The sequence below is a fragment of the Rhinolophus sinicus genome, chromosome 3 (assembly GCF_057876585.1).
Source record: "Rhinolophus sinicus isolate RSI-liver-muscle chromosome 3, RSI-T2T, whole genome shotgun sequence".
NCBI lineage: Eukaryota > Metazoa > Chordata > Mammalia > Chiroptera > Rhinolophidae > Rhinolophus > Rhinolophus sinicus.
In genome coordinates, this window is record NC_142503.1 from 135443340 (window position 1) to 135466871 (window position 23532).

The window sequence follows — 23532 nt, forward strand, 5'->3', positions numbered from 1 at the left end:
TGTGAGAAAATAAATCCCTGTGCTTTAAGCCTCCCACTCTGTAGTACTTGGCTGTGGCAGCCCTAGAAAATGAATCCAGGCACTCTCCTGGCCCTCAAGAGGAGACAGATATTTAAACAGATCAATAGTATGGTAAGAAGGGTTTGGTGAAGCAAGTTATGGATCTGATCGACTCAGCAGAATTTTATGCAGTGATTGAAATAATAATAATAGAGAGTATGTAGGAACCTGGAAAATGGTTATAAAAAATTAAGTGAAAAGGCAAAACACAACAGTATATCTATTCTATAACTATAAACAGATGACTTATTAATAAACAAAAAAAAATAGAAGAAATTGGAAAAATACAGGGATTTCACTTAGGTGAGATCCTTGATGAAGTTTCTTTTTTCAGTTATTTATTGCTGTTCTAACAATAATGGTGCAATAAATTAAAAATATTTAATTAAAAAAATACGTTAATATTTTGCCGGTCCAAACTACCATAGTTTGTTGGATAGTAAATGATAATAATATTAGCTATGGTACATTCTCTCACTCTTTCACATTTCAGTTTAGTTCAAGTTTTTGCTTTTGAGAAAGCTATTCTGAGAAGTATTCTGAAAGAAAATTCAAAGAGAGTTTATGAGTCTAAACACTATATAGAAATAGTGACTAAAAATAAGTTAAGGACATAAGGAAAATAGCGTAATTGATTCTGTATTCAAAAAAACAGTGACCTAAAATGAGGTTCTAGAGCTTTGCCTGCGTATGAGCCTCAAAAACGGGCTCATTTGTGAAAATATCCTAGAAGAATTTGCCAGGGTGACACATGGGCAAAAGAGGTGAGCAGAAGAAACAGCCCTCCACTCCTGAGAGGCAGGAGGAAGGCCAGACCCAGACATGTCCATTCATGGCGCATGGACCTGGCCAGTCCCCTCACAGCAGAAGGGCAAAGACCCAGCCAACAGCCTGAACGCCCAGACTGCAAACAGAGAGGGTGTTTTCACCACAGACTTCCACACAAAGGCTAGTGCATTCCTGGCAGCAGCGCCACACAATCTGATACCTCTCAGCGACTCTGCTGTGCAGGTCAGGGCAGGGCATGGAAAAGGGAACAAGGTACAAACAGCTGCTTTAAAGCTGCACTGGGTGTTAATCAAGCCACCTCCTGAATAGCAGGAAGGCTTATATCAAGGGCTTTAATTTGTCCCCAATGCCCTGTTTTTTCCTTGATTTAGCAATTCTCACTAACAGCAATCTGTTGTCCTCATCCTACACAAGGCCTCACCCATGAGGCTCTGCTGCTCCAACGGGCTTGCCTGTGGTAGCCCCTCAAGGAGAAAAGCTCCCTAGGAAGGACAGAGAGCATTATTTTTATCCCAGTTAAAGTTCCTATCCAATCCATTAATAGCTACGATAACCTTGGTCCAGGGCATTTCCTGGAGAAGCTATAACCTGCTGGGGTTAATGAACTCTCCCTACCATTAATTCCTGGGAGAGGCCATTGGCCTGAATTGTTACTTAATTACTCTTCTGTGTACAGCTTCATAAAGCAATGAAATGCCTTCTTTCAGGAAGAAGGGAGATGGTAATGGGGGTCATCAGAGGCCATTAATTTTACAAATAGTTTGTTAGAAACTCCAGTGTGTTAAGAAGTCACTCTAGCCCACAAATCAACTCAATGCGGTCCTTATTAAGTTGAGATCCGAAACTTCCCAGGTTAACGTGATTCACACACAGAGAAAGTTACATAAGATGCGGACTCTGGCCAAAGTGCACATACACAGTTATGCAGAAACATGTTCACCACAATCTGCAATTGATTTTTATCTACCCCCTCTAGCTCCTATGCCTAAAGGTGGCAGAAGAATCTCAATAGGGCCAATTCGAGATACCATGAACCTTTCCCAGGTGAAAATCTCTTTCTGGTAATTTTTCAATCTTTCAGGGAAATTATTCCTCTCCAAAGCTCTCCTTTCCCAGGAAGTGGGAGGTATACAGGGAAAAGCTCTGTATCTTTAAGGAACTGAAGGAGGAGCCTTGGGTCTTCATGCTTGTGCTGGTGGGCCTGCTGGCCTCAGGCTGCATGCTGGCCTCAGGCTGCATGCTGGCCTCAGGCTGCATGCTGGCCTCTCAGGCTGCATGCTGGCCTCTCAGGCTGCATGCTGGCCTCCCAGGCTCCATGCTGGCCTTCCAGGCTGCATGCTGGCCTCCCAGGCTCCATGCTGGCCTTCCAGGCTCCATGCTGGCCTTCCAGGCCGCATGCTGGCCTTCCAGGCTGCATGCTGGCCTTCCAGGATGCATGCTGGCCTTCCAGGCTGCACACTGGACCATGTGACCATGAACGTTGTTACTACCCATGATTGTGAGGGCTGTGGATTGTGCGTCCACCTCAGCACAACCTGAGGCATCCCATTTGCTAGGCCTCGTGACACATCTACACCACACTTCTGGGTCTGAAGCTGCTCAGCTGCTGTCTCTGCACCACCCTATTTAAAACCGCAACCCCTTTGCTCCCACACAATGCACTAATTTCCTCTTACGCCCTTCACCCATTTGTTTCTTCCTAGCATTCTCCTCTTTTATCATACCAAATAAAATAGATTTACTCATTTATTTTGCTGCTTGTGTTATCTCTCCCCATCCACCATACACCCTAGAATGTAAAATTCATGAGGGTAGTACTTTTTGGCTGTTTTGTTCACTCTGTCTCCCCAGTGCTTAGATCAGTACTTGGCATACCTAGGTGCTCTTCCAATGTTTCAGTGTTTGCTGAATGAATAAGTAGTTAGTTGGACACGTGATGGGATTAGACTGCTGGCCTTAGGACCCAAAGTTCCCACACTAATCACACTTGGGCAGGGAGGGAGCTCAATCTGACAGAGAAGTAGAAGAAAGAGGCTATCCCTTCATACCGCCCAGAAATCAGATTCATTAAACCTACTACTGCCAAAGAGAAAATTCAGCCACGAAACACGCTCTCATCTAAGCTCTGAACTCTGCACCAGTGATGAGAGACTGTTGCCACCCACCCCACTGTGACATGCTGCCCCACCCATCCAATGTCAATAGCAGAATCATGACCCCTTGGAAGGCTCCAAGATTCTATTGGATGGTTCCAGTGGGGAAAGATTAGACTCTTCAGAAGCTAATTATCTAGGGCAGAATCAGAAGATCATATACATCAGAAGGGAGGTAGAGTTTGTCAAAGAAATAGAGAAAAAACAGAAACTAAGGGGCAGAACAAGCCAAATTATTTACTTTTGGTTGGTTTTACTGAGCCCTATTTAATACGAAAAATTTTAGTATCTGGAGATCCTTGCCAAGGCCAGGCTAGAGAGCAGATTAGTTTTCTGGGCAGTTATGTACCTGCACACATGCGCGCGGGCCCTAAAGAAAGCAGAGCAAAAAGAGAACTTAAGAACAATTGATAATCTCTATTGATTCTTACTGCTGTGTATAAATTTCAAAAAAGTTTTGGGTTGGTGAACCATCTCTGAATATATCTGCTAGCAGGACCTGTATCGAGTTTTCCAGCACAATATCCTTTCTGAGGCATAATCAGATCATGGGCAGAAGAATCAAAAGCCTGGGTTTCTGTCGTAGCCAAAATGTGAGGGTTGCAGGCAGAAAACCGGTTAACTTAATTTCGTTCCTCTTTTGGGACTCTTAGCTTGTTACTGTTTTTCATAAATGGACTCATTTCCCCAATTCATTAGCTACATCTCTGCTGTTATTTTTAGGGAATCTACAATGGGAGAACACAAGGAAAATCAGCTCAATTATGAGTAAGTAATCATGATTACGCAGAGCCACATCCAAGGACCAAGGTATGAAGCAGGTCTGCTTAATGCTTTCCCTCCTCTCCCTCTGCTCCCATGTACCTGTCCCCCACTGCGCTCCACCCCACGCACTCCATGCCCGCCTGAGTTGAGAGCTTTTGTCAATCCCCCATCCACGCCAGCCCTTCAAAGATAGGACTTTCTTTTCCAAAATCACCCCTTATCCCTACTTATAACAACAGTCCCTTTACCTCACAACCTGGTTAATCATTTCAAAGACAAACCAATTAATAAACTGACACACAAGAAAAAGAAAAGCTTAATGAGAGATTCCCATGTGCCAGGGACCCTTTCTAGACTACTCTATGGGTGTTACCATTATTTTTTTTCAAATTTACTTCAAAAAAGATGTTTGTATTCTTGAAAGTGAATGCCAGGATCATATTCATATGTGCTCAATGGGCTGGTTGATAGATTCTCAAGCTTTGGAGCAGGCAATGGAGGAGTTTTGAGACGGGAGGAGGGGGGGAAAGACTAAAACCCTAGCTGCTAGTAGAAACTTCTTGTGCTCTGCATAAAGCCGCACCCAACCATAAGTGATGCCAGCTGTCTGGATAAAGTACTCAATAAAAGCGGATTTTGTGAACAATTTGTGTGAGAAACCATTCTCTTCAATGTAAGAGGCACTTAAGGAAACGAAGCTTCTCCTAGAACCAGAGCGGAGGTACACTGCTAAACTGATCATTTTGGTGAAGAAAGCCTAGGAAAGACTTCCCTTTCTGAATGAGTTAAGAATAATTGAAACAAATTGTAGAGTGTGATTGAGAAATATAATTTCCTAAGAATGAAAAAAGAAAGGTATGCTCCCAGAAATAGCCAGGTTAATGAATTACATGTCTTTTAGATATTCCTTTTGGCCCAAAGTTTATTGATCTTAAGATAACTTGCCCTTGTTCATTTGGGGGGGCTGAGTCTATAGGTCAGAGAAAGTAGAAATCTTGAGATTGGTCCAGTCAAAGAGGAACATTAACAGTTTGAACATGGACCTTGAAAAGGATATGCAGAGAATAGATGAAGCAAATCAGGAACTTCTTCTCAAAATCCACAAGAAAGAAGATGATATTCAGAGGTGAGTGCGGGGGTTTCATGATGGAAAGGTACCAATCCAAAAAAAAAAAAACGATGTCGAGGGGAAGAGACAAAACTGAATTTTCCTACTCACTCTAGACACATGCATCCTGTACAGCAAAAACTTTCTACTTCATTCTTTGGCATTTTTCTGTGGCTTAAACCCTGAAATATAGCAAGTTTCAGAAGACCGGGTGATATTTACTTGCTAAAAGAACATTGAATGTTTGACTTGGGAAGCAGAGGAATCTTATTTTCCTTGCCTTTAAAGTGATTCTGATTCTAAGGATCCAGGAAAGAAAGGTTTCTAACTTGAGATCCGCATTTATTGCCACTGAGGTCTGCTTAAAACTGACACGTGTTTTATCGGTTCTGAAAGTGCCATTTCCTCACAGTGTGTGCTTGTGTCATCCAGGCTGGAAAGTGAGATCACTCAGACCAGAGACTCCGCAGAAGATGAAGAGGTGGAGGAGAACTGCACCATGCTGGAAAGGGAAAACGCCTTGCAGGAGCTGGAAGAAGAAACAGCCAGACTTGTAAGCAAGAAGCTGGGAAGAACCATTTGATAGGTTTTATTCCTTATCCTGTCAGATAAGTTAGTCTCCCCTTTTTACATACAAAGAAGAGTCAACTCTAAAGTCATGGCAGAAGGGGTCCATGCATGGAAGGGGATGTGTGGAGGGCAGGATTTCTTTGGTAATATTTAATATTGGGAAGCCCTACATGTGGACATCTTTACCCCTGGTAAGTTGGTGTGTATATATTGAGATCAAACCACAGGTCCTTTACAGTAAGAGAGTTACTGCAAGAACATATCACTGCGCTGAAATGGAGAACAATCAACTGAATAAAGACGATGGCGGTGTGCAAAGGCACACTTACACTCTGCTTCTTTCTCTCAACAGGAAAGGAAGAATGAGGCTCTGATCCACAGTATAGCAGAACTTCAAAGAAAGGTAGGATGGGTCTTTTGTGTTCCCCTATGTCACCACAGCAGCCCAGGTCAACAAAGAGGCAAGGGAGGCAGAATGATTACAGAGGAACCCTCATGTCAGTGAGGTCTGTGCTGGGGTGAGTTCTCCTGCGCCCCTCTCCTGAGGCTGGGCCTCATGACCTAAACGCCATGGATTCTCCCTAGAAGCATCAGGCGAAAGCAGTAGGTGGGATATTCAGGGTATTCAGTAATCCAGTGGGTTCTTCATTCTATCACAAGGAAATGGATTCCAGCAGACATTCTGTAGAAGTGATTGACTGGAATCTTTGTGGTGCGAGGTTAATTTTACTTTCAACAGAGACTTTTAAAAAATACTTCTCCAGAATTCCCTTTTCCTCACCCAGGCATTCCCTCTACCTCAGCTCCTACTCAGAATGCAGTGATTACCCTACTTTCTGACTCATGCCTGCAGCCCTGAGTGACCCAGAATGTATTAGGGGTTCAGGGAAGTACTCCTGTCTTGAGTGGACTCTCGCTTTTGTGGTCAAGACTAGTGAGAAGAAGATGGAGGTAGAATAAAGATGTTTCCAAGGGCACCAAGTATCCACCAAGGGACCATTTCCCGGCAGCTTTTATCAAGGCCAAGTTATTAGCCCCCACGCACTGGAGAATGTCTGTCTTCTGTATTTTTTAATTGGATGTATTTTTTTATTTGAAACCGTAGCTTACAAGGAAATCATTTAAGACAGCCAAGTGTGAACCAGGCAACCTAAAGGGAACCCCAGAAGAGTCAACGGTAAACAAAAAACAATTTTGAATGGGTTTGGAGTATGTGACCAGGAAACAAGCCTTCAAGTAGAAACAACTGTCAAAGTTGGGATAAATTCTTTATAATTTTAGCCCATGTCAGGCTTAAGCCTGGGTCACTGACTGTTGAATTCTCCTCGGCATTTAGAAGGAATTTCACTCTTAAGCCACATATTTTGTTCTCTCTTCCATCAGCAAAAGCAGAATGTGAATGCACCAATGCATATATAACACCGGAGACAGTTGAAGTCCCTAATTTAAATCCTGGCCCCAGCACTAATGTGGTGTATGATGTTGGGCAATTTAATCAGCTTCTCCCAGCCTCAGTTTGAAAACTGAATGGAACTGTATATGTAAAATATTTTTTGCTTTTTTGGAGGGCGGGAGGAGGAGACTAAAACCTGAGAAAATCATATAATTAGTTAAAAGTGATTAGTTAAAAGTCTGGCTGATGTATATGTATGAATTCACCAAGGCAGAGCTAGACAGTTTACATGCCCTGGCATTGATTCCAACCCAGAAAATAATTCATTCAATCAGTCACTCGAGTATTTAGTTACCTCTACCTGCTAAGCACATCATACAATGCTTAACCCTTCTCTAATCAGGTTCCATAGCTAAAAACCTGGGTACAACCACAACCCATCTGATCAAAGACATAAGAATTTGAGACACTTACTTGATTCAGAGAGCAGATATAATTCTTGATATTTTCTGTAGAATGACACCTTTGTCCTTGCCTTAATTTCTCTTTAGCTTTTTAAACCCACACTTAAGCTCATACTGTGTGTACAAAGCCTCTGAAGATATGGACACACTAAAAATAGAAAATGAAAGAACAGAGAATTACTCCCCTACCTTCTGTTGGCCAACTTAGTGCTGATGGTCACAAAAAAATACAGAAAGTCCAAAGCTACCATGTAAGCTTGCTTGGCAATGCTCATCCAGAAAACTTATCTGAAAAGAAAGCAATCTGGAGCCTGCTTGTATATCAGAAAGAAATTGGAGCTAAGACTAGAAAGGATTAAAAAGCCCCTTGCCTGTCCTTGCCATATAACTACGACAGTCAAGAGATTGATTTTCTTCCTTTTTCTACCCAGAAAAAGTCTTCCTGATAAAAATCCCACTAGAATCTAGTGGTGACACTTTAAGTCTGGCTACGACTCAGACATAGTCTTGAAAATTCATAGCCCTTAGGACATTTGGCTGTCTGGCCCTGGATGTAATTGACTGGAGGGTAAAGAAACTGTTAGAAGAATCCAGATGTGAACTAATGGTCCCTAGATGAAAGTGGAAAAATAGAGATGAAAATGGAAGGAAGGAAAGATGCGGTCATGTCTGCTCTACCTACAAAATATATCCCAAATGGATCCATTCGTCTCTATCGACTACTATTGCTAATACTACCCTTTTGCAAGCCATCATCACCTCTCACCTGGATGCTGAAGTAGCTTCTCAACTAGTCATCGAGCTTCTCCTCTTATTCCTAAACAATCAACTTTCCACACACAGAAAAGTCTTCTTTAAAAACACAAATCAGAGTGTGACCACTTCTTCAAGCTCTCTCCTGGCTTCTCACTGCAATTAGAATAAAGAACCAAACTCCTTCTGGAAGCTATAATGCCCGACATACTCTCGTCTGTAGCTACCATTCCCCATCTCATGTCCTTCTTACCAGTCTCCCCTATGCTCCGGCCACGTAACTTCTCCATACACACCAGATTTGTGCTACTTCACAGTCTTGGCCCTTGCCGTAACTTCTTCATGGGATACATTTCTTCCAAATCCCCCATTTGTCTAATATTTCTCACTTAGACTTCAGCTCAAATATCATCTAATCAGAGAGACCTTAGGCAATAATAGCTCGTACACCATCACTCACTCTCATCACATTACTCTGTTTTCATTTCCTTCATAGCTCTTATCATTATTATCAATTTGGCTTATTTCTTTTGTCCCCCAACTAGAATGTCAGCTCTGTGAGGCAGAGAGCCTATCAATCCTGTTACCACTGTCTCCTCAGCACTCCCACTGTCCCCTCCCTGTCACTCCAGCATAGTGGCCAATATAGACTAGGCTTTCATCAAATAGTTAAGGAAGGAACAGAGGGAATAAGGAATACAAGGAGGGAGAAAGGAGTGAGCAATGAATATATAAAAGGAAGAGTAAAGTGTTTCAAGATTGATGTTTTTTCCTAAGAGAAATAGCTGAGAAAGAAGAAAGTAAGAAGGAAACTAGGGGTGAAGGAAGCATTGATGGATGCTAAGGGGTCGAAAGTGTAGAAGAGCAGGCTGACCAGGCAGCTTCAAAGGATGCTGGATGATGGCTTGACCCCTCCATCAAAAAGACATAGGAAATCGCACCTGATATACTCCAACCACGTGTGACGTAACCTTTGCCATTTCAGAATGGAATCCTGTATGATTTTCACCTTGCCGAGTTACCGGTCTCCTCTCCTTTCTATAGGTTAAGTTACAACAGCTGGAAGCTTCCTGTGCTGACCAAGAGAAGGAACTGACCAAGGTCAGGACGGTAACTTCAATGGTACTTCTCGAAAGGAAGGGAAATTTGATCCTCGGTCAGATAATCTAATATATTCCTGAAATGATCTAGTTATAACAAGGTTCCACATCCTGACCATTATGGGGCCACGGAGGGGAGGACAAAAAGGAACATGAATGCAGTCCCCTAGGTTACCTTCTCTTTAACCTTTTTATAGGGTACATTCCATAATCTATATCTTCAACAAATTAATATCTACTTTTCTCCCAACTGTTCCCAAATCATTCCATTTGGGACTGTAAAATACTGCTTACTCATCCTCAAAAAAGGACATGCGTTCATATATACAACAAAAACATACGTAGAACAATTAGAAAACAACATTCAGGGTCTGGGACAAAGGAGAAAATGAGTACACTCTTGTTCTTACAGCAATTTATGCAGAGAAATTTTAAACTGAATTTTGGTTCTCAGGTAATGGAAGACTTTGCATTTGTGGCCCAGCTCTGTGAAGACCAGGCCCTCTGCATAAAGGTACAGCTTCTAATAAAGGAAAAGCCAAGGGTGTGTTAAGGTACAGGATGAAATGGAACCAGGATTTTCAAAGAATACTATCTGGAACCATTTCAACTCTTCAAGGTGGCACTAAAAGGGGCTTTAAGGTCCTCGAAACTCTACCACCAATATCATTCTATTACTTCCCTGGTCTCCAAGCCTCTGTGCTGTTAAACCAATAATGAACGCTTTTCCTATATCTAATCTCAATTACCCCGGGGACCTGCCCATTGGCGAAGTGTAGTGAGAGGTCAGCCGTGGTAGGGTGAAGACTAAGAAAGGGGATAAAGTGCCAGTGGGAATGCCAAACATTCATGTCACAATGTAATGATACATGCTTATTATGATTAGAAAAAGCATAAAGCTTCTAATTAGTAACTATGGTTTCTTTTATTTCTCTTTGAAGAAGTACCAGGAAACTTTGAGGAAAATAGAAGAAGAATTAGAGACTCGGTTCCTTGAGAGAGAAGTGTGAGCTTTGGCAAACAAAGGAACATCCTGGTTTTAGTGGTAACTCCATCTCAGCCTGGGTCAGAGCAAACATTTCTCTGACCAATTCCTACGTGGAATTGAGTGAGCCCCAAGACCACATATCATTCTCCTCTGTTAGTGAGCTGGGTTACCCCCAACTAATCCTTGAAACTGCAACTAAACTAAAACTTGAAACTGCAGTACCTTCTCCCATCCTTCCTGAAAGACTTGAGAGACACATCTCCCTTCATAAGTTTATCACATTATCAATTATTCAACTTTATACTAAAGTCAGGAACATGTGCTTTAAAAAGTATTAGTGCTCGGGGGCAAGGGGTAAGCTCAGTTGGTTAGAGCACGATGCTCGTAACACCAGGGTTGCTGGTTTGATCCCCTCATGGGCCAGAGTGAGCTGCGCCCTCCACAACTAGATTGAAACAACCATTTGACTTGGAGCTGATGGGCCCTGGAAAAACACACTTAAAATAAATTAAAGTTTTTTAAAAAACCATTATTGCTCGGGCAGTTTGATTAAGTGAACATTTTTAATATGTCACAGAAAAGGCCTTAAAACTTAATACCATCCTTACTTCCCCCAAACATGGAAAAACTGCACAATGTGGAATAGGGATGAAACTAACCTCTAGACACACAGTAAAGCTAGCATAGTATGAAACTCAAACTGTATACTATATTGAACTATGAATATTAAAAACTAGAGATGATAAATAGGCATCTAAATGATGAGACACCAAAAACCTCACTTCCATTTCTTGACCCTTTTTAGAAGTTTAATGTTAATTCAGTCAAGAAGCATTCTATTTATTAAATATTCTGGATCTTGGGATCAATAGAAAAAGACCTTGAAATACAACTAGTATAACCGAAGAACTGATTTTTTTTTGTATTTTAATTAATTTAAATGTAAACATCTACATGTAGTCACTGGCTATAATAGTGGACGGCATAGCTGTAAAATATAAAACTGTTTTTAAATAGCCATCACATAGTATAAATATGTGACTGTACTTTATTCAATCCCTATTTTAATTATTTTCCCCAGATCAAAAGTCTTGAGCATGAACTCTGCAAGAAAAGAGTATAACAGTCAAAATAATAAGGTAAGCACTCCATTCCATCTTCAGCTTCTCTCAGTGTCACTGCCTTTCAAAGGAGTTTCCTACATCCTACAAGCCACAAAACATGTACCAATCTTCCAATGTACATTTTCCAAGAAGAGTAACAGACACAATTCCAAAGCATTCCAAACCTAAACAAACAAAGAGGATCCTAAGAAACAATTGTCTTCTCTCTCTTACAGGCATGTTCTCAGAGAAACTAGCCTAAGACCTAAGACAGTTCAGAACAGAAGCAAGAAAGAACATTAACTGAGGATACACTCCTTGGAGAGGAGGCCAATACATGATACATACACCACTCACTCCTTCCATCTCGTAAAATCACAGTACTCTTTCCTGTGGATCCCAACATGGTTTCAAATCTTTCACAACACAGAGCACCAGGCATCTATCACCATCTGATCAGAGTTGGCCTGTGAATTAAAACATAGGAGGTCATTGCTTCTTTATGATACAGCTTCAGTTATATTAATATTTAACATTACGATGTCACCAGGATATATGGAAAGGTCTGAAGGAAACAGAATTGGGTGTAGAGCACCACGCCTCTTCCCCTACATGGCATCTTATAGAAGCACGTATATAGGGCTGAAAGATAAACTTTTGGGGGGGACATTAATTTTGTAATTTGCATTTGCTTTAGAGTTAAGGTTGACATTCACCAGAAATTTTATGTTGTTGAGACATATAGTCTTCATAATCTCAGCAAAGAGAAGTCATTTCTTCCTTAAAAGCCAGTATCAATGATTGACCATTGTCGTTGGAGTCGTCCAAATACTTGGATATATGTTAGACAACATTCACGGTCGCCATTGTTCCCTTTGTCCTGAACAAGTTATTCAGACCCAAAGCTTGCATATTCCCCTCAGCAAACAATATCTCCGAAATTAACCTCTCTAGAACCAAGCGAGGCATACTCCCAGATGTGCACCATCACCACCTGCAGCAGCTCAGCAAAGTATTCCCTCTGACCACCAAGCAGAGAAAAACAGAGTTCTCTTTACCAAGATTGTTAGTCCCATGATGGTTCCATGACCTATGATGTCTGAACAATCTTTATAGAGAGGCTGCCTAAACAACCAACCAGCTGGCATGCCACTTAATCTCGCTCACGCTACAGAACCAAATTTGTAACCCAGAAAGCTTTTTTCTAACTCTAATCTGCGAGACTCATTTCCATAATTTTAAATGATCATTGACTCCTCCTTCCTTTTTATTTCCCAAGAAAATTAAAAGGAAAATGAAATAACTAAGAAAATATTCAAGAAGAGAGAGACCACAGAAATCCAGGATATATCCTCACATTTTTATACCTTTTAAAATGCATCCCTTAGAATAAATTTGTATGGTTTTCATAGCCTGTAAACTTCTCTAAGGATTACTGGCTAAGTAGAAGGTAAGGGAGCACTTAAGAAAGCCCAGAATCAGAAACCCAGGTTTCAGGCCTGGCCCTGTCACTTACTAGCTGTACAACCTGGGGCAACATACTTTACTTTTCTGTGCCTTCATTTGTTCCTATCAGTATAGAAAAAGGTAACACAACATTTTACATATATATATATATATATATATATATATATATATATATATATATATATATATACACATATATATATACATATATATATGTATTTATTTATTTATTTATTTATCTTTGAAAATTTCATCTGTGTCTGCATATGTTAAAAATTGTCAGATATTATCTAAATATAACATTTAACTAATGGCTCACTGAATATTATTTGACAGTGATGATACCTCCCAGAAATTGCTTATTTATCAATGTGCCTTCTTCTCCCAGGATAATTCTCTCCTAAAGAAGGGAACATGGTTCTGTGAAAGGTAAGTAAATGTCTTTGAGTAGACTATCTGGAAAACTGGAAGTTCTACTGAGCCCTCCTGGCAGACAGCAAAGTCTAGACAAGGAGAACCTGTACACACACACACACACACACACACACACACACACACACACACAGAGAGTCAAGTCAACAGACTAGTAGTGTTATCAATGACTACATTTCTCAGTTCTAATGTTATGACTTCCTTGTTCAAAGGCAATTAATTACTAACTCAACTTTTCAGTATTAGAAGTCTGGTACTTTCATTATTAGAAGCCTGGTAGCCATCAGAAACAAGAATCGTATAACCTAAAAGAGATACGGCAAATCTCATACTTACCCCCTTTTCCCTTTAATAATTTGAATTAGAGTAATGCATCTGGTTCCCCAGCAGCATCAGCAGATTAGAAATGGGGAGATCCTTCTGTGGTTCATAAGCGTGATGGTTGGGTTTTCACGCTATTGTGTGCAATGTTCCTCCCTCAACCCTTGTTATTATAACAATAACAATGTCAGCACATTACCCCTTTGACATTAAAAATATATACATATATAAATGGGGGAGAATTTCTAAATGCAAGTATATTACTGCCTAACAGCAGATAAAATAGAAAAATGATTGTGAAAAAGAAATAGCACCTAACACTATCCAGCACATAATAGCTCTAAAATGCTTGTTAAGCTAAATAAGAACTCAAGATTCAAACAACTGAGTGGATATTAGTGCTGAGGGAATCACTGTGATAGCAAAGTAAAATTGGTATTTATGAAGCACCTGCATTTTCAAGAAAAGGTCAAACAATGTTCAATAGAATCTGTTTAAGAAGGCATAGAGAAACATGCATTCAAAGTGGTATAAAATGTGATTTTGAAAGTGTTCCATCAATATAATTAACATAAAATTATTAGTGTTTAAAGGTCACCTCCAATTATCTAGAAATTTTGTTTAAGGGGATAACCCTTCATACGAGATAAGTGAAGTATTACATAAATCGATACCATGTTTCCTTGAAAATGAGACCTGCTGGACAATCAGCTCTAATGCATCTTTTGGAGAAAAGAATTAATATAAGACCTGGTATTATATTATATTATATTATATTATATTATATTATATTATATTATATTATATTATATTATATTATATTATATTATATTATATTATATTATATTATATTATATTATATTATATTATATTATATTATATTATATTATATTATATTATATTATATTATATTATATTATATTATATTATATTATATTATATTATATTATATTATATTATATTATATTATATTATATTATATTATATTATATTATTATACTGGGTCTTATATTAATTTTTGCTCGAAAAAACGCATTGTTGCTGATTGTCCAGCTAGGTCTTATTTTCGAGGAAACAATGTATCCCTAAATACAATGGTCCTGGAACAACTAGCAGAATTTTCCCTAGAACTCCAAGAGAACCTCATGACATCCTGCACATCTCGCTCATCACACCAAATTACAAATGTCTTTCCTCTTGTTCTGCTCCAACATCCTGTGGGCATTGGTGTACTCAGAGACATGAAAGCTAGGTGATTCCTAGGATTCTCCCTGGAAATGTCATCTTAGAGAGGTCATCTCAGAACCTTCTCATGAATATTATACCCAGCTTCAGGCAGAATGGTGGGAATCAGAAAGGGCTTCTGATTCCAATTCTGACCAAAATGCTGTACTAGAATGGATCCTGGCTACTGTCACCAAGATTAACTCCACAGGAAAACTTTAAAAAACTGGTGGGGAAGGGGCTGTTTAGGACGGGTGAGTGGAGGTGGGTAGTGAATTTGTCCTGGGGCAGGAGGCAGCTCAGCACAGCTGGTCAAGGGTAATATAGGAAAGAAAGCAACGGAGATTTGCTCCTGAAAATCACATTAAAACCACAAAGGCAAAAGAATTCATCAGCTGAAAAAATCAAGACCACCATAGGGAAATTTATGACATGTATTAGGAAATATTAGAGATAACATGAATGAAAGAAGAGAAATATCATAGTCATGGATAGGAAGCCTTTAATATCATAGATACATCAATTGTCTACAAATGGGTACTAGAGTCAATTCAATTCCAAACTCGCCAAAAGATTCTTCATGGAATTGAATAAAATGATTCTAAAAAACACTGTATATGGAAGAGTAAAGGATAAAAAATAACCTGGACAATTTTAAAGAAGTACTAGGAGTGGGGAACAGGCCCTTCCAGATATCAGGACTTGCAATGAAGCTACAATAATTATGAAAGTGTAGTATTATCAGAGGAATAGGAATTTTGACGAATGAAATTGAACAAAAATTGCAGAAATAGTGCACATATACAACTTTGATATGTGACAGCAATCGTGTGTCAGAGGGGAAAGTAAGAATTGTTTGATAAATATTGTGGGGGGAAAATGGTTAGCAAGGTGGAAAAAAATAAAAGTGGAATACTACTATATAGTATATACAAAAAGCAAGCCCAGATGTTATGGACTTCAATGTCAAAAAAAACAAAAACAAAAACAGAAAAACCTTTAAAACTCAGCATTAGTTATCGACTACTGCCACATAACAAATACTCTGACACTTAGTGGCTTCAAACAAATGTTTATTATTTCACAGTTTCTATGGATTGGGAATCTGTGAACCTCTTAGCTGGGTGGTGCTAGGGCTTGTTATGTGGTTGTAATTAAGATGTTAGCCTTGGGGTGGGGAATGTTATGTTTTTTGTCTTTTTTTAAACAAGACACAAAAAGCACTAATTCTACTTAAAGAAAGGGCTGGATCAACTACTTTATTAAAATTAATAACTTTTGTTCTTTAACACTTTAGAGCAAGTGAAAGTTATAAAATAGAGACAAGATACTCAAAATACACACAGGGGAAACGGACTGATACCAAGAACATGTAAAAACTCCTACAATTAATAACAAGGCCTAAACAACCTAGGAGATAAATGGACAAGCGGAAACACATAACACCAATAAACAGATAGATGTTCAGTATCACTGTTCACCAGGAAAATACAAATCAAGACCACAATGAAATATTATTTTACCTATATATGATTGGCCAAATTTAAAAAATCCAACCTTAGCAAGGTGTTGAAGAGGGTGTAGATTCACAGAAATGTATATCCTTCAGATGGGGTATAAATTGGTGCCACTACTTTGTAAAACAATTTTCAGAAATAAAAATAAAAATAAACAATAAACAAACAAACAAGATAATTTCAGATAGTGACAAATGCTAAGCAAAAATTAAACATGGTGATGGAAGAGAGAGTAGCTGGCAGGCCAGCATGCGGGAAGGGGCTACCGTTATCAGTGGTTGCTGGGAATGGAGACAATGAGTGGGAGACATTTGAATACCAAGAAGGAGCCAGACATGCATTTAGGTATGACATATTATTTTGTTCCAGGTTTGCTAACCTTTGATTAATAGTCTCTTGGCTTTCTCTTTTCAGGATTTTTCGACATCTCTTTTTCAGCACCCTATTTTTCATCAGACTTCTGGGCTACTTGCTTTTCTATATAAGTTTTATAAATCCAGATGTTCTTATCAACATACTGCCCAAGATACTGAGCAGGGGCATCTTGTGGAAACTAAGTTGCTTCCTCTTTCCATCTCTCACACTTGAGACAGAGGACATGTTACCCCACTGATGCCCAAGAAATATGCTTGAGCAAAAGAAACGAGTGGTATCGGTCTAGGAGATGGAGGAGCTTGTGGAGGGAAAAGGTTTTCTTCAGTTTTCCCCTTGAGGTTTGCCTACTTGATTACATTCCCTCCCTATGTTGTTTTTCCAAGATTGACCTTGCTCAGTAAAGAGCTCTGTCTATAGATCTCTGTGGCTATATGGATAAGCGAAACAGTACCAGATAGTAAACAAACTACATCATTTTTAGAATAATGTCAGAGATGCTAAGCAAACTTGAGAGTTTATCAGTTCTTCTAGTGAATCTTAAAAATCTAAGAAAATGGAGCTCTGCAATGTGGGAGACTGCTCACTACTTATATTAGAACTCTTTTTGGTTGCTGGTAACCTCTGCTTAAGCTAATTTATAAATTCATAGCAAAAAAGAAAATGTATTGCCTCAATGAACTAAAAACCTAGAGCTTCAGGCATGGCTGGATCAAGAAGCCTCAAAGCAATGCTACTGGGTTTCATCTCTCTCTTTTCTCTTTGAATGGGCATTCTCCTCTTGGTGGTAAAATGTCCTTGGGAAGGTACGAAGGAGAGACAAATATGTCACATGCATACATAACATATGATCCTACAATAGATTGTATATGCATACAATCCTACAATAGAAAAATAGAGGAAGGAGTGATTCCCCATGGCAGTGTCCAATAGGAGGTGACATGAGATCCAAGGATGATGCTTGTCTAAGAGGAAGAATAGCATGCCGGTCATTAAATAAGATAGTGTCAGCAAATAAGTCTACATGTCAGCAAAGCCATTATTTACCAAAAGAATAAAAGCATCTTCTACCCTAGATGAATATTTTAAATAGAAGTAACCAAACAGAAGTATCAAAAAATTGAGTAACTTTCTTAATCTGGTAAATTTATAGAATGGGTAAATTCTTTCTTAACTCTAGGCTTCAGAGAAAACCAAAGCCTTTTCTCCTGATAATCATCACCGTGTTTCCTCGAAAATAAGACCTAGCCGGACAATAACCTCTAATGCATCTTTTGGAGCAAAAATTAATATAAGACCGGTCTTATTTTACTGTAATATAAGACCGGGTCATATAATATAATGTAATGTAATATAATGTAATGTAATGTAATGTAATGTAATGTAATGTAATGTAACATAACATAATATAATATCGAGTCATATTAATTTTTGCTCCAAAAGATGCATTAGAGGTAATTGTCCGGCTAGGTCTTATTTTCGGGAAATACGGTACAGTAATGCAAAAATACTGGTAGTCTGACAATACAAATAAGCCTGAGTTATTTACCCAGCCCCTAAATGGAAATACCCTCCACCATGTCAGTAAGATCTGCATTGATTGAATGCACTGTTAATTCCTGCAATGAATGGCAGTGGGATTCTGGGATCCAGTGGAACCTGGAAGTTTCCTTCCACTGGGTGGCTAATGCCGCATTAAACTGGACTTCATTCTTGGCAAAAGGAAACGGTGGCAGGCTTCCATTTACCAGCGCCCTGCCACATGATAGAGAAGAAATGCACACCCCTTAAACTCAAGAATTTAAACTCTGGAATCATGAACGAAAAAGTACTTATTCATATTGTGGTTTCAGAGTCCTTTAAGAAAAGGTTTTTCAAAAATTTCCTTTCATGCATATTTCATTCCTCATCACTCTATTAGCTGTAACTCAGTGGCATAATGCTGAGAAAACACCTCAAAAATTATTGTAGATCATGCATATCCCTGATGCCTCCTTAAAATCCACACAATTCCCATTTTTGTTGTTTAAAGTAAAGGCTATTGTTTGGGGTCATACCCAGAGTACAGTAACTGTGAGTGAGAATTTAGACCACAGATGTCTGCTCAAAGGGTAAGGAGAGCCAGCTTTAAAAAAAACCAAACTGTTCCCAGAGGCAAAGTTAACAGTTTCCACCATGTAACATCATTACTGTAGAAAAGGATTCTGTGGTGTTTTAGATGGATTTATTAAAAAGAAGAGGAAGGGGAGGGGAAGGGGAGAGAGAAGAGGGACAGAAGTGAAAAAAGGGAGAAAGAAAGAAACATATGTCGATCCTTTGCTGGCGTAAACTTGGACATTGCACTGCTGTTTTATATGACTTTATTTCATCATAGCTTCCCTAAAGTGGTTTAAAATTTTTCGTTTTATAACACTGAGAAGTAGTGGTCTTCTAAAAGCAAGGTTCAAGGGTTAAAATGCCTGTTTTGAAGATTCTTTCTGCTAAGAAACCTAACTAACAGAAGCTCTTCTGTGTTTGCAGTGAAAACTAGGAAGGGAGCACTCCTATGCAGCGTTTCTGCCTACAAACAAATGTAGGAGCGGTAAGCTGCTGTTAGCTGGGCCGCCTTTCTTCTGCTGCTGACTGTTAACAGCGGAAATGGGCTCTGGGTACCAGCAGCTGGCCTCCCTCCCAGGGTCTTGATGGTGCAGAGCAGCCTGCTTTGGCTCTGGAGCAATGTGCACTTCCCTCATGATTTGACCACCGCTGCATGGCTCCCTCTGGAACAGTAGAGGGCACTGTTCCACGGTGACTGTGTGTCTCCTCACAAGCTGTTTCTCCATAGGTGCCTTATACCCGTTAGATGCAGACCAGATGGAGGAAGGTCCATGATAACAGCAAACCTGCCCCACTTTTTCAGATTCGTAGACCAGAGCGGTTTGAACATCAAGAACATAGGCAATAAACGTAGTGCCCTATCCCAAGGGCTGAGTCACTCACTACCTGCAATTATAACCTAAAATCTTCAGAATATGTGTCCTGAGTAGATTTCCTTACATAGTCTCTGTCCTTATATCTATGTCTAGCTTGAATCAGGACTCCACACTTTAATAAATCCCCAAACTAGATCTCACTCTTCAGTGCTACATACATTAAGTTTTATAAATATACAAACTTAAGATTCATGGAGTCAGAGGAAAAGGATGCATGTTGTTCATCATTCTATTACTGAATCAAATTTCCCCTTGGTGACGTATATTTTTCCTTTTCAAAGTCCTCTCTCCTCTCGATTCCTTAAATAATCCACCTTCTTCTTCCGCCACACAGCTTTAAAAAAAGAAAAAATGCTGCCCAGAACCATTCCACTCTCCCTCTCAGATTATGTTTTCCACTCAACAAAACCAAAGTTTAGGAGTTACCTGTATAGTAAACCAAATTCTTCCCACCACACAGGCTAAGATGCCTCAGCAGACCCAGAAAGAGCACTGCATGAGTTTGTCATGACACACACCTAGCCCCTTCATAGCAGATATGATGTAAATGATCATAAATTCCATTTATTGAGCACTAATTATGTGCCAAGCACTTTACTAAGTGTTTCGCTTGCATTATTGTATAACCACAGTCTTCCAAGGTAGATATTATTATACCCAGTTTATAAGTAAGGAAGCTGGTTCTGAGAGCAAATGAAACAAAGTTCTGAGTTGAAATAACCAGCAGCTAAGCCTATGTCTGGCTCCAAAGCTTGGCCTGTAAAACCCCTATTGTTGACAGCAGATGTTCACCAGAGAGCTGGCCAAGGAGAGGTTGGGGCACAGTCCAGAGTGCTGGGATGTTCACCCACGTGTGAAGGGGAAAATCCCAGCCATGGTTGCATTTATAGAATTAGGCACCATGGAAACTGTCAAATCATAGACTCATAGAATTGGCAGGGAATTTAGACATTGCTCAGTCAAGCCCAGTGTGGTACTTCCCCCAAGATCACACAACTAGTTAGTAACAGAACTAGGATAAGAACCTGGTCTTGAGTCCTTTTTCAGTGGTTCTTCTAGTACATCAGCATTTCCCAATTCTTTACAGTCAGACACTAACATAACAGAGATTTTGCTGCAATTGTCATTTAAAACCAAAATCAACTTTACCCTCCTGTCTTCCAAGGTAAAGGCATAATCTGGGGAAATAAACCTCCATATTTCTCTTCCTGCTCCTATAGAAACTACCAGAGAAGGCAAGAGAAGAAAGGGTGACACTTGAAACACATGATCCTTTTTTTAGCAGAGCACATTAATAAATCTTGAGTTATGCAAAGTGTGAATCATGGGGGAGTAGTAAGTGCTAGAGCTGAAATGCTCTTTATAACAATGATATACAAGGAATTTTTGTCACATCTGGGAGGACAAGAAGTAGGAGAGAAAGCTGAGCAACAATGATGAGACACTGAAATCCAAGTTGGTAGAAATGAACACAGGACTTTCAGAAGACTGAGAAAGCTAATATTCAGTTTTCTTTTCTAAGTGGTGCTGCAAACTTATGCTCCCACATGCTTGCTTCAATCGCCAGTAAAATCTACCACACATAGTTGTAGATATTTGCCTCTACAAGTCGCCTTTTGTTGACTCTTACAAGTGAATTTTGGGAGAAAAGAAGGATTATGTCTCAAGTTTGAGTCAATACCAGACCAGAGATAAACAGCCTTAAAGTTATAGAACAAAGAAGTAAATAGGAGAAAAGATTTGCAAAAATCCTCAGGGGGGCGGGGGGAAACAGTAGACAGAAAGTGCAGGATGGTAGGAAAGGCAATCTTAGCTAGTATCAAAGAGTGGGTGGCTCCTGGTGACATCTAAATTATAGAAGAATCTTCTACATCATTCTCATCTCTCATCTTAGTTCTCTCCAAAGAATTAGACCAATATCAAAGAGCTTTTCTCCTATATTTTCTAAGAGTTTTATGGTTTCAGATCTTACATTAAATGTTTTGAGTTAATCCATTTTGAGTTGAGTTTTGTGTATGGTGTAAGATAAAGGTCCAATTTCATTCTTTTGCATGTGGATATCCAATTTTCCCAAAACCATTTATAGAAGAGACTATTTTTCCCCACTGTGCATTCTTGAGGCCTGTGTCAAAAATTAGTTTACCACATATGCATGGGTTTAATTCTGGGCTCATTTTGTTCCTCTGATCTATGTGTCTCTTTTTATGCCAATAGCATACTGTTTTGATTACTACAGCTTTACAATACAGCTTGAAATTAGGAAGTGTGATGCCTCCGGTTTTGTTCCTCTTGCTCAAGATTGTGTGAACCATTTGGTGATTTACGTCGTTCCCTACAAATTTTTGGATTTTTTTCTATTTCCGTGACAACACGCCATTGTAATTTTGATAGAGATTGCACTGAATTGATAGGTTACTTTGGATATTCATTCTTCCAATCCATAATCATGGAATAAAGCTCCATTTATTTCTGTCTGCTTCATTTCTTTTATCAGTGTTTTACAGTTTTCACTGTACAGATCCTTCACCACCTCGGTTAAATTATTTGCTATTTAGTTGTTGAGTTTTAGGATTTCTGTACGTATTGTGGATATTAATAATTTATCATATATGTAACTTGCAAATATGCAAATATTTTTTTCCATTTTGTTGGTCGTCTTTTACTCTGTTAATAGTATCTTCAATGCAGGCATTTTTTTTTCAATTTTCACGAAGTCCAGTGTGTCTTTTGTTCCCATGCCTTTTAGTATTATATTCAAGAAACCATTGCCAAATTAAGTGTTGTGAAGGTTTTTTGTTTTGTTTTGTTCTGTTTTTTTAATTAAAGTTTATTGGGGTGACAATTGTTAGTAAAGTTACATAGATTTCAGGTGTACAATTCTGTATTACATCATCTATAAATCCCATTGTGTGTTCATCACCCAGTTCTCCTTCCATCACCATATATTTGATCCCCTTTACCCTCATCTACCACCCCTCTCCCCCCTTACCCTCTGGTAACCACTAAACTATTGTCTGTGTCTATGAGTTTTTGTTTCTCATTTGTTTGTCTTGTTCTTTTGTTGTTTTTGATTTATATACCACATATCAGTGAAATCATATGGTTCTCTGCTTTTTCTGTCTGACTTATTTCGCTCAGCATTACACTCTCAAGATCCATCCATGTTGTCACAAATGTTCCTATATCATCTTTTCTTACCGCCGAATAGTATTCCATTGTGTATATATACCACAACATCTTTATCCATTCATCTATCGGAGGACATTTTGGTTGTTTCCATGTCTTGGCCACTGTAAACAAAGCTGCAATGAACATTGGAGCACACGTGCCTTTATGGATAAATGTCTTCAGATTTTTCTCCGTAGATACCCAGGAGAGGGATTGCTGGGTCATACGGTAATTCTATTCATAATTTTTTGAGGAACCTCCACACTGCCTTCCATAATGGCTGCACCAGTCTGCATTCCCACCAACAGTGTATGAGGGTTCCTTTTTCTTCTCAACCTCTCCAACATTTGTTATTATTTGTCTTGTTGATGATAGCCATTCTGACTGGGGTGAGGTGATATCTCATTGTGGTTTTGATTTGCATTTCTCTGATGATTAGTGATGTTGAGCATTTTTTCATATGTCTATTTGCCATTTGTATGTCCTCTTTGGAGAAATGTCTCTTCAGGTCATCTGCCCAGTTTTCAATTGGGTTGTTTGTTTTTTTGTTGTTGAGTTTCATGAGTTCCTTGTATATTTTGGATATTAGCCCCTATCGGAGGCACTGTTTGCAAAAATCTTCTCGCATTCAGTTGGTTGCCTCTTTATTTTGTCGATGGTTTCTTTTGCTGTGCAGAAGCTTTTAAGTTTCATATAGTCCCATTCGTTTATTTTAGCTTTTCCTTCCCTTGCCTTTGGAGTCAAACTCATGAAACACTCTTTGAATCCAAGGTCCATAAGTTTAGTACCTATGTTTTCTTCTATGCAGTTTAT

General features: G+C 39.2%; 1 protein-coding gene, 1 long non-coding RNA gene and 1 pseudogene across 2 annotated transcripts in view; 2 read left to right on the top strand and 1 right to left on the bottom strand.

The window, feature by feature from the left end:
• TMCO5A (transmembrane and coiled-coil domains 5A) overlaps nucleotides 1-16820 on the top strand; it is a 35441-nt gene extending 18621 nt beyond the window's left edge. Inside the window, exons 4-14 of the mRNA XM_088796398.1 lie at nucleotides 3726-3770; nucleotides 4744-4893; nucleotides 5308-5428; nucleotides 5798-5848; nucleotides 6551-6622; nucleotides 9100-9156; nucleotides 9610-9669; nucleotides 10097-10161; nucleotides 11225-11282; nucleotides 13102-13142; nucleotides 16622-16820. Of these exons, the coding sequence (XP_088652524.1) occupies nucleotides 3726-3770; nucleotides 4744-4893; nucleotides 5308-5428; nucleotides 5798-5848; nucleotides 6551-6622; nucleotides 9100-9156; nucleotides 9610-9669; nucleotides 10097-10161; nucleotides 11225-11282; nucleotides 13102-13142; nucleotides 16622-16820 (919 nt within the window). The remainder of the gene's footprint in view (nucleotides 1-3725; nucleotides 3771-4743; nucleotides 4894-5307; nucleotides 5429-5797; nucleotides 5849-6550; nucleotides 6623-9099; nucleotides 9157-9609; nucleotides 9670-10096; nucleotides 10162-11224; nucleotides 11283-13101; nucleotides 13143-16621) is intronic.
• LOC141570601 (uncharacterized) overlaps nucleotides 1-23532 on the bottom strand; it is a 680999-nt gene that overhangs the window by 648662 nt on the left and 8805 nt on the right. The window lies entirely within an intron of this gene.
• Nucleotides 13560-13675, top strand: LOC141570948 (small nucleolar RNA U13; annotated as a pseudogene).